At 39.4% G+C, this 18657-nt stretch overlaps 1 protein-coding gene across 3 annotated transcripts in view; it reads right to left on the bottom strand.

The window, feature by feature from the left end:
* spag6 (sperm associated antigen 6) overlaps window positions 1-18657 on the bottom strand; it is a 136652-nt gene that overhangs the window by 86658 nt on the left and 31337 nt on the right. For all 3 annotated transcript variants that reach the window (XM_048560435.2, XM_048560453.2, XM_048560462.2), the window contains 2 exons: window positions 15837-16003; window positions 14129-14312 (listed from right to left, as the gene is read on the bottom strand). In XM_048560435.2, coding sequence (XP_048416392.1) covers window positions 14129-14312; window positions 15837-16003 — 351 coding nt within the window. The remainder of the gene's footprint in view (window positions 1-14128; window positions 14313-15836; window positions 16004-18657) is intronic.

Below are 18657 nucleotides of genomic sequence, written 5' to 3'. Positions count from 1 at the left end.
TTATGAATCAGATGTTGGAAAATGGGATGAGATTCATTGACACATTTTTTGGTTGGCACAAACATGATGTGTCAAGTGGCCTTTTTCTCTGCTATTAATTTTCTGTGATTCTATAAATATAGAACTCGCTACAAAATGACAAACAGAATTTAACATCTTGTTTATATGTCATCCAGAGTTCCCTGACTGGACCAGATTAACAGCCTCAATCAGGAAACTTGTTACAATCACTATATTCATCTCAAGATGGGGATTTGGAAGTCAGCATGCCAATCTGTTGCCAAGATCCTGCCTCTGGTCTATTTTTGGGCACATGGCCCCTAGGAGATTGGGCCATTGCCACCTTGCCAGTGGCATGTAGTCAATTAGGCAAATTAAAGTATCAATTGAAAGAATGTTTCATGTGCCATCTGGATTTTCCAGGTGACAGACACATCTTCCAATGAGCCTACAGATGGCTTGGTGTCAACCTCCTGACAGCAAGTCAGTAGAGAGGAAAAATGGGGTAATCTAGTATGCAGATAATAAGGAAGGCAAATGGAATTTTTGTGTTTATTGTTAAAGGAACAAAGAACAAAGAACAAAGAAAATTACAGCACAGGAACAGGCCCTTCGGCCCTCCAAGCCTGCGCTGATCGAGATCCTCTGTCTAACCTGTCACCTATTTTCTAAAGATCTGTGTCCATTTGCTCCCTGCCCATCCATGTACCTGTCCAAATATATCTTATATATTTGGTATAAAAGAGTATAAAAGTAGCATTCCTGCAACTAACAAGGCTTTAATGAGACTACACATAGAATATTGCATATAATTTTGATCCCCTTACTTGAGGAGGAATATAGCTAAACTGGAAGAAGTAGATTGATTCCAAAGATGAGGGATTTGTCTTATGAAGACAGATGGAGCATTTTAGGCCCATAAAATCAAGAGTTTAGAAGAATGAGAGAAAAACTAATTGAGGTATAGAAGCTGCTCAAGGAGATTGACATGGCGGATGTAGAAAAGATGTTTCCTCATGTGGGCCAGTCTGGAATCATCAATTTAGGATACAGGGTAGCAGATTTAAGACACTGATCAGAAGAAATTACTTCTCTCAAAGATTCACGAACCTGTAGAATTCTGTACCTCTGAGTGAGGTGGTTTTTGGGACAGTGCATAAATTTGAGGAGGAGATAGATTTTTAATTTGTAATGAGTTGAAGGGTTATGGAGACCAGGCAGGAAAGTGGAGATAAGGTTGACCATAAGACCATAAGACCATTAGAAATAGGAGTGGAAGCAAGGCCATTCAGCCCATTGAGTCCACTCCACCATTTAATCATGGCTGATGGGCATTTCAACTCCACTTCCCTGCACTCTCCCCATAGCCCTTGATTCCTTGTTGAGGTAAGATCAGCGATGATTATATCAAATTGCGAAGCTAGCTCAAGGGGTTGAATTGTTTACTCATGTGCTTTGCTCTTATGTTCAGAGGTACATTCTACAAAGTAACCCAATGTCAATACACTAGTCTGCAAAGCCTATAGTTGCTAGCCGGCTTGTGGAAGGGCTCCCACATCATGAAGATGTCAGCTGTGACCATGGTATATTTTGATCATCCCCCAATCACCACTGCCACTCCAAGGAGGGTCGGGTGTTCAAGCCCAGAGCTGTGAAATGGACTAAGTGGATTCATCTTAAATTCCACTTTTTAAAAAATTATTTTATTTTTCTTCATTATACTATGGTGGAAGCATTGTTATTCGCTACTTATTATTTCTTTACTTTCTTAATTTACTACTATGAGTTTGAACTTCTGAGTTTCTGTAATGCTGGACTTTTTATTTCTTTATTTTTCTAAGTTCTTTTTCCTAAGAACTTGCTCTCAAGAATCTGTACCTAGGTACCTATGTACCTAAGATGGTGTAAGTGGTGGCTTGTAAATTTTTCACTGTACTCATAAGAGTACATGAGGCAATAAATCTAATTCAATTCAAGTGAATAGACCTGCCCTAGCCAGCAGCAATCACATGGCCCTTCCAGCTACAGAGTCCACCCACCATCATTATTTGGATAGATGTCTAGGGGTCATTAAATGGTTCACTTCTCAAAATCTTCTCAGGTTCCAGCCATAGCTGCTTGCAGGTTTCCAATGTGGAATTCAGACAGCATCAGGTTTGGGACTCTGACACTAAAGTTCGGCCAAATACATGAGAGATAGGTTTTTGTGGCATTTTAGTGGAATATTGTGTTGTTGCTTCAAAAATGCTGATCTAAAGTCCAAGACCATATGCCTCCACATGGAAAAAACCTTATCCTAGCTGGCCTAATCTGGAGGAACCAAACAGTGAATCAGCAATTGTCTATGAAGAAAAAGAAACAACTTATAGCAACCAACTTTGCCAGAAATCTAGTAAACTACTCACACCGCTAGTTTGGCAATGACATTTGGCTCAATGGAAAGTTATATATTTCCAAAAATTAATGTGTTAAAATGAAAATAAGCATTTTATCATGTTTTACCCTTACTGTCTGCTCAGCTCTGTAAAAGACCCCCATCCTAAGGTACTACTTGTATGGGAATAGGGATTTCTCCTAATATCTTGATTAACATTTCACTCTCAAAGAAAAATAGATTAATTTATCTTTCTTCTCCTTACTGCCTGAAGTTAGATGTCATATTGCCTAAATGATTTGAGCTCTTCAAAATAAATTAATCCATTGTAAAATACTTTGAGTATCCCAGAAATGTAACAAAATACTGTACAATTACAAATTTATTACTTCTTAACTCATTCATAACTCTATCGAACCTAGATCCATTTTCACAAACTATTTTGCCTAATCTGTTCAGCACCATACAGTATTGTCCACACATTTAATTAATTGAGGCCAACAGAAAGCTTAAAGTAAAAATTGCAACACGCATACCTGCTTTTTGATCACTGGCTATGGAAATTGTAATTTGTTAATAATTGATTAGCTTAACTGTTGTGAAGTTGGGTAGAGTATTCATGATAGGGAGGCAGGACATTTGAATTTAATGTTTGTAAAATGCTAGGTGGGGAGAGCACTGTATGGTCCTTTTAAAAGATGTTGTGCTTTTTCTATGCTTTGAGATTTTAAAAAAGTCTAAGCCACTTTAAAATGTGCGAGTACAGACAGCACTCAAATTGAAACATTTGTATAGAAAGGCTATACAGTTAGCCGACCAAGCAGCAGTTTGTTTTGATACCAAGACAATAACTTTTGAAATTAGCCAATCAATTTGAACCAGGCACTTAGATACCAAAAAACAATTAGATTTAAATCTGATGGTTTCGACAACATAGGACCAATCCTATTATAAGAAACTGATATGTCATCAAGTGTCTCAAAGAAGGGGCATTTGGGCAAAGACAAGAGAGTGAACTGCCATCTGCCAGAGTTAACAACTCTCAGCTCTCAAGGGAGAATTGCTGGCTCTCACAGTCTTCTCTAAGTTTTAGAGAAAGCATCATCTAAATCAAAGGTACCTATAGCACAACTAGTTAATATTCCTAACAGAATTTTCGATGGAGAAGGCACATAACATTCCAGAAGACGAATAACCTGGCTGTAATCTCAAGAAACTAAATTCTATTTTTTAAATTTTATTTTATGTAAGTGGGACTTGTATTTATTGGAAGAGCATACTATCGTATGCTTTATTTGGGAATAGTTAGTGGTTAGAAGGGATTTATTTAGTTTGTTAACAATTTAGTTAATTTGTTCACTGTTAGAGTTAGATAAATAAATTGTTACTTGTTGATTGTGAAGTGAATGTTAGGGATTTGCTTTATTTAACCATTAGAAGTTGCTGAAAGGCAGGTTACACCACTTCTCACACTCCCTTTACAGATTATAGTGCAAGGTGCTCCTCTTTGGGTTTTTCGGTTTTAGCTTTCGGGGAGGGAGGGGTTGATCTCCACTTTATAACATAACATAGCCTCGATTTTTGCTCACATTTAAGGATGTCAGCAAACTGGTACAGCTTTCAAAATTTTACACTTGATCACAGTCATTTTAGATACCTCCAACTTTTCCTATAAGACCAATATGGTGCAATATTAAATTTGTTTACTACAGCAAAGATATAAATACAAACACAGTCAGGCCAAATATTTGACCTTCAGAGAGGAAAAAAATAACGTAAAAGATTTCAATTCAGTACAAATCTGACAAGCTTATGGTAGAAGTGGAACATGCCTCAAAGTTTCAAACACTTTAGTTGGATCAATGTACACTTTGGCTTTGAAGCTTTGCAACATCCATAGCATAAGTAAACAAAGAAAACAATAATCTGAATATAGAAATAAGGATTCAAATGCCGAAAATTTGAAAGGAAACAAAGTATAACAATTTTAACTAATCCAGCCTGTTCTCTAAATAATATCACCTTTTATTTGATAAGATCTCATAACTGAAATTATCAATTATTGAGTACCAGTCTGTTCCATTGTTGATTAAATAGTATCTTGTCATCCAATTATAACATTACCAGTATTGCTGTCAAGCCAAAATTTATGCCCAGCTTTAATTACCCTTGTGAAGAGCCAGCTTCTCAAACCACAGTAGTACAAGGTGAGGATATTCCCACCTAGAATCACAGCACAAGACCAGAGGCTAATCAATCCACCAAGTCAGCCATTTTTTCAAAGCAATCCATTCGGTCCCAAAAGCCTCTCTATCCCCATATCGCTGCAATGTTATAACCTTAAGTATGTACTGCAATTCACCTTAAAGGCTACTATTGACATGAATTTGTGACACTTTTCCTATTCTTCCCTGTTCTGCCATTGAAGACTTTACAGACCCTCACTTTGTCTGACATTCCTTTCCAGTTACCCCAAATGTGTCACCATAGTTGCCCCTGACCAGAGCAAGGATCCCCAACAGGTTCATTCAGTGACTGTCAAGTCAGTGACATTCAAGCCTCTCAACTACATTCAGTGGTATCTATGGATGGTATCTCACCAGCTGCAAAGGTAGTAATGTGGTACAATCATCGCAACTTAACAACGACTGAGATCAGACCACCAACTGGTCAAGGCTGTGTGGACAATGACAGTGCACACAAGTTCTCATGTTAAATAAAATCACATACAGTCTTCTAACAGGGCCCTCTTATTAAGCCCTGTGACAATCATGATAGGCTGTGAACTTTGAGTCCCCAGTTAAGATTCTGCATACAGGCAACAGATTCATGAATATTGTTGGACACCTGTATTGGTACACAAGGGTACTTAGGTACCAGCATCCATGACCAAGCAACCCTCTTCAGAACACTTTATGTTTATCTCAAAACAGGAAGAAGTTAAAAGAGTTGATCTCTACAAATAGATTGTCCCACTTTTCTCACCGTCCTCACATGAACCCTGGGGAGAAAGAACTGAAGTAACTAGCCGGGAGTTAAACCATCTGCTGAAAAGGAAAGGTTGGCAGCAAACTTCACATCCATAGAGTTGGTTTTGCCATCTGGAATTGGATCTTCGAGATACTTCCAGAACTCCCCACAAGTAAATGGGTCATGAGACTTCATTTACAGTCAGTATGCCAAAATCATCAACTTTTATCCAATCCCTGACTCAAAAGAAGATGCCAAAGTAAAGTTTTATCCACCCTTGATCAAGTCTTCATTGTCGTCCCCAAAAAAAATCTTTCTGGGAGATTTTAATGGCAGGCTGGGCACAAACCATTGGGAAAATAAGGAAAGCCAAAGAAAATGGTGCCATCCATGCGTTCAGCATGGCCTCAATGTAACAAACACTCTGTCCATCAAAACAGCAACTATAAAATCTCACTGAGGCTTCCTAGACTAAAGTATTAGCATCTTTGATTATGTCAGTGTTCAAGTCAAAGATCTAATTGCTGTCTGGATCATTCAGTACTTTCAGGCTGGACAGATCTTTGATTTGTTGACCAATCACCTTGTAGAAAGACCAGTTAGGAACAAAACGTTTGATGGAAAGAAGATCAATGCTTCGACCCTAAAATAGCTTGTTCAAACACAGGGACGACAAACATAATTCACAATCAAACTGGAAAATTCTCACATATCCAACTCAAAGTTGGGATAAAAATCAGCTGTACTTGACTATTGTGTTTATTGAAACATTGTCATCAGGACTGCTTTGACAAAAATGATACAAAAATATGTGGCTTCCTGGAAGAAATATGAACAGCCCTTATTTCCAACAGGTAGAGGTTGGCACCCAAGGCAAATCCAGAAGATAAAAATCATATTGGTGGAAGAGAAAGCACAATAGATGCAATGGTATACAGAACATCTTGAGATGCAAAGCTTTTATGAAAGCACTTGCGCCATCAATTGACAACAGTTAAATGGACAGGTCCCCTTCACTCACAAGATGATGCGTTGCCTATCTTCTTAAGGTTGGCAATGTCATCCATCAATGCTGGAAAGAATATTTCCAAGAATATAACCATGAACCACCGTAATGCTGTCTACACTATCCTCCTGTACCCTCTGGTAGAATCCATGGGAGGACCATCAACAGAACAACTGTACTATGCAATCAAATGATGAAAAACAACTGAACCTGTAGCCTGACGGTATTCTAAATGAGATCATCAAAGCTGGTTGACTTTTTCTCAGAGACAGAGTGGCTTTAGATGTTCCAGAGGAACCTCTGACAGTCTATGTTGCCAGACAAATCTAAGGAAAATGTCAAGAATGTCTCAAGGATCTTTTCATTGCATTTATCAGCCTGACCAATGAATCTGATTTCGTGAGTCATAAGGATCTGTGGAATGTGTTCCAGGGATTTGGATTTCAAGAAACCACATCACAAACATGTAGCTATGAGTTTATCTGACTGAAATTGTCCTGAGTGGAAGACTGAAACAGTGTTAGATGATAACATTTAACTCTATCATCATCATCTCCAGTCTCTAAATTGCCTCACTGCATGTCTGACATCCAGCACTGCATGAGTAGAAAATTTCTCCAGCTAAACATTGGGAAGATCAAGCAGATATCTTTGGTTGTCATGACAATTTCTGTTCCCAACCACCGAATGTATTTTTTATAAATTCATCTGGCCAGGCCAGCATTAATTGCTCAATCTGAGAGTCAACCCCTTTGTTATGGGTATAAAATCACAGGTAAGGAAGGCTGATTTCCTTCCCTAAAGGACATTAGTGAACCTGATGGGGTTTTTTTTTAGAACAACAACCTGGGTCACCATTAACGGAAACCGAAGTTGCTGGAAAAACTCAGAACTGAGGAAGGGTTTGATGCTACCAGACCTGTTGAGCTTTTCCAGCAACATCTGTTTTTGTTTTTAATTCACAGCATCCACAGTTCTCCTGGTTTTTTTATTTAGGGACCACCATTAGGCCAACTTCCGGATTTTTTTTATTGAATTCAAATTTCATCATCTGCCATGGTGGGATGTACTCACAGAATACTGGTTCTGGATTGCGAGTCCAAAGATATTACCACATTTCTACAGACTCCTCAATCTGACTGGAACAATCAGAATCTTGGTAAAATACTTGATCCTGAGATGAGCTTCCCATTATGTTGCTGCCATCAGTAAAATTACCAAATTCCATCTCAGTATTATTGCCTGACTCTATTCCTGCCTTGTTCTTCTTCAGCTAAATCCCTCATCTATATCTTAATTATCTATGGAATTAACTAATTCAAAACACTCCTTCCCTGTCTTTCATCATTCATCCTCTTTAAATGTTAAATTATCCAAATCTCTTACTTGTATTCTAAACCACAATAACACCTAGAGCTATTAAAAGGGAGTTTCATGATTTTGACCCAGTGACAATTAAGGAACAATGATATATTTCCTAGCCAGGACGATGTGTAACTTGGAGGGAAATTTCTAGCTGGGCCTGTAATCTCAAGCTTTCTGCATTGTTCCTCTTATGTGATAGAAATTTGGGAGTGGCTCTTGAAGAAACCAGGACACTTTCATCTCTACTCATCTGTCACTATGGTGGGTTAATGAGGGAGATAATGAATGTTTAAGCACATGAGTGGGATGTCAATCAAGCAGACTGCTTTGTCCTGCACGCTGTTGAGTTTCTTGACCTTACTTGGAACACTCACCCAAGGAAGTGGAGAATTTTCCATTTTGTCTTGCGAACACTGTAGAGAGTTAACAGTGGAGTGACTTGCCAGGGAATACCGAGCATCTGATCCGCTCTTGTAGCCACAGTAGCTTGTCCAGTTAGGTTTTTGGACAATAGTGATGTGGCTACTAGGATATACATGATGGGGGACTTAATGAAAGTAGTGTCACTGTTAAGAGTGGGTATTTAGACTTTAGTTGGAGATGGTTATTGCTTAGCAATTTTGAGACAACAGGGATTTTTGTCACATCAGCTTCAAAAGTGTGAATGTTCTGCAGGTTTGGTTCTGCTACTTGCAGCCATAAACTGTCCCTTTATCTGGAGAGTTGCAAATGGAACCAACCACAGTCTGTCAATAGTAAACCCCCACTTCTAAGCTTATGAAGAAGGGTTGGTCGTTAATGAAGTAACTGAAGAACGGTCAGACATAGGACACAACTCTGAAGAACTACTATGTAGATGTCCTGGAGCCAAGATGATTGGCTTCAAATAACCGAAATCATTTTCTTTTGTGTTAGGAGTGAAACTAGCCATATATCTTCAAGTTTGCAGACATCACAAAGCTTGATGGGAGGTGAATTGTGAAGAGGATCCAGGAATGCTTCAGTGTGATTTGGATAAGTTGAGCGTGTAGGTAAATGCATGGCAGATCAAGTATTATGTAGACAAATGTAGGGTTAAGCACTTTGGTTGCAAAAAGAGAAAGGTGGATAATTATCTGCAATGGTGACAGATTGGGAAAAAGAGAAGTGCAACGAGACCTAGATGTCCTTGTGTACCAGTCATTGAAAGTAAGCTTTCAGGTGCAGCAACTGGTGAAGAAAGCAAGATCATTGGACAACAACAGCAAGTATGTCTTGCGGCAATGGTACAGGGCTTTGGTGACACCAAATCTGGAGTATGCTGTGCAGTTTTGATTTTCTTAACTGAGGAAGAATGCTCCTACTATGGAGTGAGTACAACAAAGGTTTAAGAAACTGATTCCTCAGATGGCAGAACTGATGCATGAAGAGAGGTTGGATCAGTTAGGATGTTATTCATTGGAGTTTAGAACAATGAGGGGAGATCTCATGGAAACCTATAAAATTCTAACAGATCAAGACAGGGTAAATACAGGAAGTTCACGATGACCGAAAAATCCAGAACTAAGGGTCACAATCTAATTGATACATAGCAGGCCACTTAGAACTGAGAACAGAATAAATTTCTTCACTCAGGAAGTGGTGAGCCTTTGGAGTTCTCTGTCACCGAGAATGGTTGAGACCAATATAGATGTAGTTATTAGGGCTAAAGGGATAAAAGTGGGAACAGGAAAATGAGAAGGATGATCAGCCATGATCATAGTGCACAGTGCAGCATGTTCAAAGGGCCGAATGGCCTATTCCTGTTCATATTTTCTATTTTTCTGTTTAACTAATGAAAGAGTTTGCCCACTTCCACCAATTTCAATTTAACTAGGGCTCCTTTATATCACATACCATCATGGTCTGAGGCAGTGGAAGGGCTTCTGTGGGACTGCTTTGAATTGGTGGACTGATCCATACTCAAGAATTCAGTGGGCAACTCAGATGAGTACGCCACTACTGTTACAGGCTTTATTAGCAAGTGCATCAGGGGCTGCGAGCTAAAGAGGTCAATCTGTTTGTTCTTCAACCAGAAACCATAGATGAACTGAGAAATCCATTGCCTACTGAAGACCAGATGTGCGGTGTTCAAGTCAGACAACCCTGACCTTTGCAGGAACCCCAGATATAACCTTTGTAAGGCCATTGGAGATGCCAAGAGGCAATACCAGACAAAGTTAGAGACCCAAACTAACCACAAGGACACCCACCATTTGTTGCAAGACCGACATGCCATAACAGGCTATAAAGTGAAGCAGAACAGGATGCAGACAAAAATACATCCCTCCCTGATGTGCTCAATGTGTTTTACACATGTTCAAAACGGAAGGTCAGTAAAATGCTATTACCTGCCCTGACAGCCTCGGATGCACCTGTTCCCTCAATCATCGCTGCACGTCAGGTCGGCCTTCTTGACAGTAAACCCATGGAGAGTGACTGGCCCAGATGGAGTCCCCGGCTGTGCACTCAGATCCTGTGCAGACCAGTTGGCATTTGCTCCCATCTTTAAACTCTCCTTGCTTCAATCTGAAGTCCCCACCTACTTTAAGAAGATTACCATCATCCCGGTACCAAAGAAAACTCATGCAACATGCTTCAACAATTAACGCCCAGTGGCTCTGACCTCCACAGTTATGAAGTGCTTTGAGAGGTCAGTCATCGCTTACATCAACATCAGCCTTCCAGCTTGCCTTGACCCCTTGCAATACACCTACCTTAGCAATAGGTTCTTGGCAGATGCCATCTTCTTAGCCCCCTTGGGCGGCACGGTGGCTTAGTGGTTAGCACTGCTGCCTCACAGCACCAGGGACCCAGGTTCGATTCCAGACTCGGGTGACTGTATGGAATTTGCACATTCTCCCCGTGTCTGCATGAGTTTCCTCTGGGTATTCTGGTATCCTCCCACACTCTAAAGATATGCAGGTTAGGTGGATTGGCCATGCTAAATTGCCCATAGTGTGCAGGGATGTGTGGGTTAAGTGGATTAGTCAACAGAAAATGCAGGGTTACAGGGACAGGGTAGGGGTCTGGGCAGATGCTCTTTGGAGGAATGGTATGGACTCAATGGGCCAAATGGCCTGCTTCCACACTGTAGGGATTCTCTACTCATTCCTGGACATCTGGATAACAAGGATACCTCCATCAGGCTTCTACTTATTGACTACAGCTCCAACTTCAATACTGTAATCCCAAAACAAACTAATCTTCAAACTCCAAGACCTAGATCACTGCTCTACCCTCCACAATTGGATCCTCAACTTCCTGACCCACAGATTGCAATCAGTGAAGATAAGCTACAGCACCTTCTCCACTACAATCCTCAACACCACTACTCACCCCGCAAGGCTGCGTACTTGGCCCTTTTCTATACTCCCTCTGCACTCATGACTGTGTGGCCAAATTCCGTCCTAACTCCTTCTGCAGGTTTGCTGACAACACCACCACTGTAGGCTGGATCTCAAACAATGACGACGCAGATACAGAAAAGCGACAGAATGCCTGGTAACCTGTTAAGGATAATACACTCTCTCAACATCAACAAAAACTAAACAGCTGGTTCACAAAGCAAGGTGGAGTGCACGTTCCTATCTACATGAACAGTGCTGAGGTAGAAATGGTAAAGAGCGTCAAGTTCCTAGGAGAGACTATCACCAACAATCTGTCCTGGACCACCCACACACTGGTGTGACGGTCAAGAAGGCCCAATGATGCTTCTACTTCCTCAGGAGGCAGAGAAAATTTAGTATGTCCGTAAGGACTTAGGAACCTTTACAGACACACCACAGAAAGTATTCCATCTTGGTGCATTGTGGTTTGGTATCACAACTGCTTTGACCAGAATTGTAATAAACTATAGAGAGTTGTGAACACAGCCCAGTCCAATACACAAGCCAACCCTCCATCAATTGACTCCATCTATACTTCTCACTGGTTCAGAAAGGCAGGCAACATCAAAGCTTCTTTCATCCCGGTTATACTCTCTTCTGACCTCTTCCATCAGGCAGAAGATATGAAAGCTTAAACACATGTACCAACAGATTCAAGAGCAGCTTCTTCCCCACTGTTATTAGACTTTTGAAGGGAAGTCTCAAATTTCAAATCTAATATTGCTTTTGTTTTTTGTGCACCTTCTCTGCCGCCGTAACATTGTATTCCCTATCTGTTCTATCGCACTATGAACTTTGTATGGTATGATCTGCCTGTATTTGCAACCATGATCTGATTGAATGGCAAAGCAGACTTGAAGGGCTAAGTGGCCTATTCTTTTTCTGTGACCACATGTTTGTAAAGATGTACCTAGAAAATTTTCCATTTTTTAGCCGGTTACCAGTGTTGTAGCTCTACTGGAAGAGGATGACTGCAAGCTCACCTAGGTCTGGAGCACAAACCTTCATCTCTGTAAACAGGAATTTGTCAGGGTTTGTTGTATGCAATATTTGTTGATATTACACGGAGTGAATTTCTTTGGCTTCTGCAATGGTGGGGCCTCAGGAGGAGAAATGCAAACCCTTCAGCACTGTATTTATACAAATACAGGACAAGAAGATACATATTTGTCCAGTCAGCCTTATCTAACTGCATTGAGTGGAGAGAAATCAAGCAGATATGCAATTTCCATTTAAGACTAGATCAGGAGAAAAAAGCAGAAACTGTAATGTCTCTGAAAAGGAAGAAGGAAAATCCAAGGAAAATCGCAGCTGAGCACTTGCTCAAGCATCCTGGCAACCAGTTACAGGGACACTATGAACAGCCTGAAAGTGGGCAAGGTGAGTGAAAGCAAGGGACTAACAACTGCTAAAACATTCCTATACAGCCAGGAGTAACACACCTGTTCCTACTGTACTGTTTCCACTTCAAAGAGAATAACTTACAGCTTATGAGGCAACATTAAGCAGTCCCTTCAAGAATTGCTATTTTAATGGAAAAAGTAAGTGGAACATTCACAGCCCCTTGATTAGGATAATCAGAGATCCTGTGTTGCTGATGGACTATACAGCACTTGATCCGATTGGCAGCTGAAGGCTGTGCAGACCAGGTTTGTAAAATAAGCAAATGAGGGGTGAATGTCTCTATTTTTATATATTCCAAAGCTATTTACAAAATTACAGCACAACAGAATGATTTTAGTTCTCCGCTACTGTTAGGAAAGGGGTAGGACATCAGCTAAAATAGACTTGTTCTATTTCCTGGTCTGTTCTAGCTGATGTGTGATTTCAACACAGCTGACATTTCATGGTGCAGGAAAGTTACATGAAACTTTGCTGGTGTTACATTAATAAATGAAAACCAGAATCCTACAAGACGCATGGAAATGGAATTTTAACCTACTCATGCACTGGGTAGCCTGCCATGGTCACCCATCAGATGAACCTACCAGAAGTAATCAAGGCCACTTAGGTAAATTGCCAATCATTTCTTTACTGGAGCATTCATCTGTTTTCATTGCTCTTCCAAGAATCTCCTTACTGGGAGTAAGGAGACCATGGGCCATTCCTTTCTAAATATGCTGTAGTCTCATTCTGAAGTTGGCCTGTAGGATGCCTGATTTTCATGCCCCTCCTTCAGCCAGCTGTCACCTTTTGCTTTAAATGGGTTCTGACAGCTAAATGCTGATAGTGTCTGATACAAACTCACATATAATTTCCCTCCACTCCCAACTTGAATAAAAATTGGGCTAAAACATCACATAGTTACTCCAGAGGTTGTTCACAGAGATCTGTTGGCTATCATTTGGATATAGCCACTGAATGTCAGCAAGTGGGTTGAGTGAAAATATCACACTTGTACCTATAAACATGCAGAAATTAGATTTTGCAGATGGGGAATTTTTTTTGTTTTGTGTGTCTGAAGTACAAATAAAAGACAGTACATCATTGTCATGTCCATCTACAGTTTACAACAGTATGCTTCTGAATTGTTATTGGTCTGTAACTTACACTGAGATAGACAGAGTTAAAATAGTATTCATTCAACATCCAAAACTTTTACTGTCAAATGGAGGTCAGATTTCAGCTGACTTTGACCCCAGTTGACCATAAAAATGATATGTGTATTTCAAATTTGTGGATTACCAGTAGAGTAGACTAAAGGCAGAATGAGTCAGACAATGGTTCTTGCTATCTGATTAACAAAAGCAGCTTTGTCCTTTCATTGATAATTGAAAGTAAAAATAGATTTAGCTTAAGCCAAGTCAAAACATAAGACACGTTCATCATGTCTAACGTGCAATGTTGCAGATCATTTTTAGTAGCACTCCACATTTGCAATAGTGAAGTGCTGCCAAGCAAGCTTGTTTTTTTTGTGTTACCGCGGAAACCGCACATAGCTGTTCACAAGAATTAACTGCATTAAAATGTGAAATTCAGCATACGGCAGGTCCAAATATTCCTCACCTGCACTGTGACGCGCAACATATCCCAGCGCCCAAGCTGCTGCTTCCTTGACTCCGGGATCAAACTCTTCTAGGCAGATCACCAGTGCATCCAGTGCCCCACAATCCACCACTGCTTGGGCTAATTGAGGAGAGTGTTTGGCTACAGCTCGCAACACAAATGCTGCTGCTTTCTTGTAGAAACGCTTTATAGAAATAAAAGTATTTGGTAAGTAGTTTATCCAAATAAAGTACTGCATTACTTAGTGCTTTCCCGTGGTTCCAAAAAACCTATTTCTTTTACTCTTTCATGGAACGTGGCCATCACTCGCAAGGCAGACATTTGTTGCCCATCCATTAAACTAAGTGGCCTATCTCAGAGGGCAGTTAAGAATAACATGAGGGCCACACAGCAGATTTTCTTTTGCAGAGGAAAATGATGAACCAAATAGGGTTTTACAGCAATTAACAACAGTTCCATGGTGATCATAACTAAGATCAGATTTTAATTCCAAATTTTATTCATTCATTGAATTTAAATTCAACCAGCAGTCACACTGGGATTTGAAGATGTTCCACAATATTGTGACATTACCACCATGCCAGCATCTCTCCTGTTCACTATAACATACCATGATAACACAAATATATTTTGTTTGTAAATGGCTTTATGCAATATCTAAAAAGGTTTTGTTGACAACGTTATTTAAAAGGGCTATTTTTGACCTTATAAAATAGCACACCTGTTATTTTACCATGCTTGTGAGGCCATACACTGGCACAGCTGGAGACATAACTATACTATACTCATCCATCATGTCTGCTTTGTTGAAAATATAAAGGTGAACATTACTATATGAAAATTACGTTGCAAAATCTTAAATTGTAGCTGATAAAACTTATGCTGCAGCAGATAATTTAAGAGTCTACAGAAGTGTCAGTTCTGAATCAAAAGAAAGCCAAATAATAAATGTTATTTTCATTAAATTTAGTTTCTTTATATAAATAACACAAAAACCATTGTATGACAAGATTAAGTAACTGAAGTTTTCACAATGTGGATAGAAATAACAATGAGCAGCATCAAAATGTGAATCACCATCTCCATTACCTGGAAGTTAAATGCTATAAACCATTTAGGACCTACATATAAATGATCAATTTACTTTAATGTACCTTGTGTATCCTTTCTCTTTTGAGAAAAATTATTACTTTTCCTGAAATGTATAAAGATGGCAACTTAATTGGATTTTTCCCTAAACAGTTTTGAAACAATGTGTCATCACTACAATCACCAACTTTAAAGTCAGGAAGATAGTTTTGCCCAAGGGATAAACAAATTGCTTGCATGTGCAGCTAAACTCTACATGAACTGGCTAATTAGCTTCCTTCACTTGCCCTCAGTCTGTAAAGTACGATAGGCCTTTTGTGACCCTGCGCTAATCTGCTGGAGCCCTCAATGATCCTAGCTAACCACTGTCTCACAGCTGCCTGACATAATAAAAAACAATGTGAAAAGCCCCTTCAGTGCAGGCAATTTATGCTGTTTTTAAGCAGGATCCCTTCAGCAGGGGAAAAAAATATACAAGACTAGCTCTCAGTTGGAATTTAATCATATGGCATTTATTTTAAGAAATACTTTAATTCTTCTGAGGAGTAGAGCACTACCTTTATGATAATGCCAGTTTTCTCTTTTTTTTAAATTTCTGTACAAAGGAAATATGTCTTACATTTTGTTCTGCCAATGAATACACGAGCTGCGGAAGAATGTCTCCCTTAACAACAGCCTCAGCCAGATCATCATTGTAATTAGCTAGACGTCCCAGTGCCAACGCTGCTGTCTGCTGAATGTTTGGAACCACATCCAGTAAGAGGGGCCTCAAAAGAGACATCACACCTATAACAAAAATAAAAAACGAATATCATATTTTATAGTTTTATTCTACAACACTTCTTTTTATTCTACAATACTATAATTTCTCAGAAAGCACGGCTTCTTAATCATGCTTGTTCATCAATCTTTTCTTCGTTAATTGTTTTTTGCTCAATAGCAAATATGAAACAGTTCTTTTAAAGAGAAAAATGTTGAGAAACAGCAAAAATATAAAGGAACCAAAATAATAATAACCATTGTCAGAAGACATCAATTAAGTTATCCAAATTAATTTAAAAGTAGAAGAATAAGGGTTGTATTCTCCATGAGAGGCATCATATGCCACATGCTGGCAAGGAAAGAAAAATTTGATCTTGCAAAAATGGATAAGCAAAATACTGTAAGCAAATTCAATAACAGAATACTTCTTTTTAAATTAATCAGATATTCACTCAATAACATAAACTTTCCCTTTCAATTACAACATAAGTGCTAGTTCTCCAGGTAATGACAGAAATTGCTGATTTTACCATTTTCCGTCATTTTCTGAGGAAGGGTCACTGGACCCAAAACGTTAATTCCAATATTTTCTTCACAGATGCTGCCAGACCTGCCAAGCTTTGCCGGCAACTCTTGTTTTTGTTACCATTTTCTATCCGCTACTGAGAAGTCACTTCCAATCTAACACTCATTCAGCAATCTGGCCGAGATTCAGTACAGTTTACGTTAAAATAATCATCAAAATGAAGTATACTTCAGCCAAAAGGAATTAGGTATTCTACTATCATACTTATACAGCTGATAAATCTACTTCTTTGAACCATTTTGTACCTTTTAGTTTTTGGGAAATTGATAGAAATCCATTGGCAAATGACAAAAAAAAAAGATTTTACTATAAAATCTGTGACATGACAACATTTTCAACATTGCACAATTGACATTTCAAAAGTACCTTATTGGCCGTACATTTTTTCTGTAAAGTCCTGGAGTTGTGAACACAAATTAACATATTAACACAAGTCATTATTTTCCTTTTATTGAACTCAGAATAGATAATATTATTTTGAAACAAAATATAGGCTAAATTATGGGACTGCAGATAATGGAAATGCACTGCCACAGTGCATCCGTGGGGTAAATGATGCGAATGTTTAGGATACTGACTGGGTGCCTCTTAAGTGAACTGTTCTGTTCTGGATAATGTCAAGCTTTTTGAGTGTGTAGGAGATATATTTTTCCAGGTAAGTGAAGAATATTTCTTCACACATCTGATTTGTCCCTTAGTTGTTGCAGAATACGGAGCCTCTGTCCTACCCCTGTAGCCATATGATTTGCATTAAGGATCACCTCAACTACTTTGACACAGGGGAAGCCAAAATAGCAATGCTGCAGGGAGATAGTTAGATGCTTTCTTATTGGAGATGGTTCTTTTACAGAAATAAGAAGACAAAACTGATGAATATGTGGCTGGAGGGGTGGTACAGGATGGATAGCCTCAGAATTCTGAGACACGAGGACCACATCTGGGGCAGGTGAAACCAGTTGGATAGGTTGCATCTCAACAAGTTGTGAACCAATATCTTCACAAAGGGGTTTTGCTCATGTCATTGTGAACAATTTAAATTGGTTTAGCAGCAGGGTGGAAAGCTGACAGCAGATTCAGAAAGGAGAGAAGCAAGGCTGGAAATGGGAGGTAGAAAACCATCAGACCTCTTTTAAAAGCAAAGGAAACACCGGAAATAGAGAAGGGAATTCAACAGTGCTAATTGATTTTACACTTCAAAGCAAGAAATCTGGGGAATAAAGCAGATGAGTTGATAGCACAATTGACACAGGGGATTATAGTTTTATGGCTATAACTGAAACATAACTGAAAGAATAGTGAAATGGCAGCTCAATATTCTTGGTTACAGTGTTTTTAGATGAGCTATAGAAGAGGATAAACTCAAAGGTGGGGGTCATAGTATTGACTAAAGAAACAAGGATAGATTAAATGATAGAAATAAGATTAAATAAGGTAATCTAAGACAAACTGAAAAATTAGAAAGGAGTAAACGTACTTTTGGGAGTGTACACAAAACTCAAAATAAATGACAGAAGAGCAAGAGATAATGGGAACTGCAGATGCTGGAGAATCTGAGATAACAAAGTGTGGAGCTGGATGAACACAGCAGGCCAAGCAGCATCTTAGGAGCACAAAAGCTGATGTTTCGGGCCTAGACCCTTCATCAGAAAAGCATAATTGAGAGTGTGATATGCAGAAAGCATCTTGTCCAGAGTTAGGAGCACTGTGGCTTCATTAGGGGTGCAGTATCTGACCGCTGCAGGCATAGTCAGCTCAGTGACGGGACTAGACAGGGTGAAAAATGGGCAGATGAAGGCTCATGTAGACAAATTGGCTGGTGCAAAGCCTAAGGAATTTGTGAGAAGGGCTGTGAGGAAGTGGAATTGGATGTTCAGTGTCTCAACGATTTCTCAAAAGCTTTTCTGATGAAGGGTCTAGGCCCGAAACGTCAGCTTTTGTGGTCTTATGACAGAAGAGCAAGTTTATTTTCTAATTTTCCTGGAGGATATGAATGTTACTGGCTGGCCAGGATTAATTACCCATGGATAATAATGGAATAGCGTAGGTTAGATGGGTTTCAGATTGGTTTCACAGGTTGACGCAACATCGAAGG

Source organism: Stegostoma tigrinum, chromosome 2, assembly GCF_030684315.1.
Source record: "Stegostoma tigrinum isolate sSteTig4 chromosome 2, sSteTig4.hap1, whole genome shotgun sequence".
NCBI classification, from domain to species: Eukaryota; Metazoa; Chordata; class Chondrichthyes; order Orectolobiformes; family Stegostomatidae; genus Stegostoma; species Stegostoma tigrinum.
Note: the sequence above shows the minus strand (reverse complement) of the source record. Positions and strands in the feature narration are given on the sequence as shown.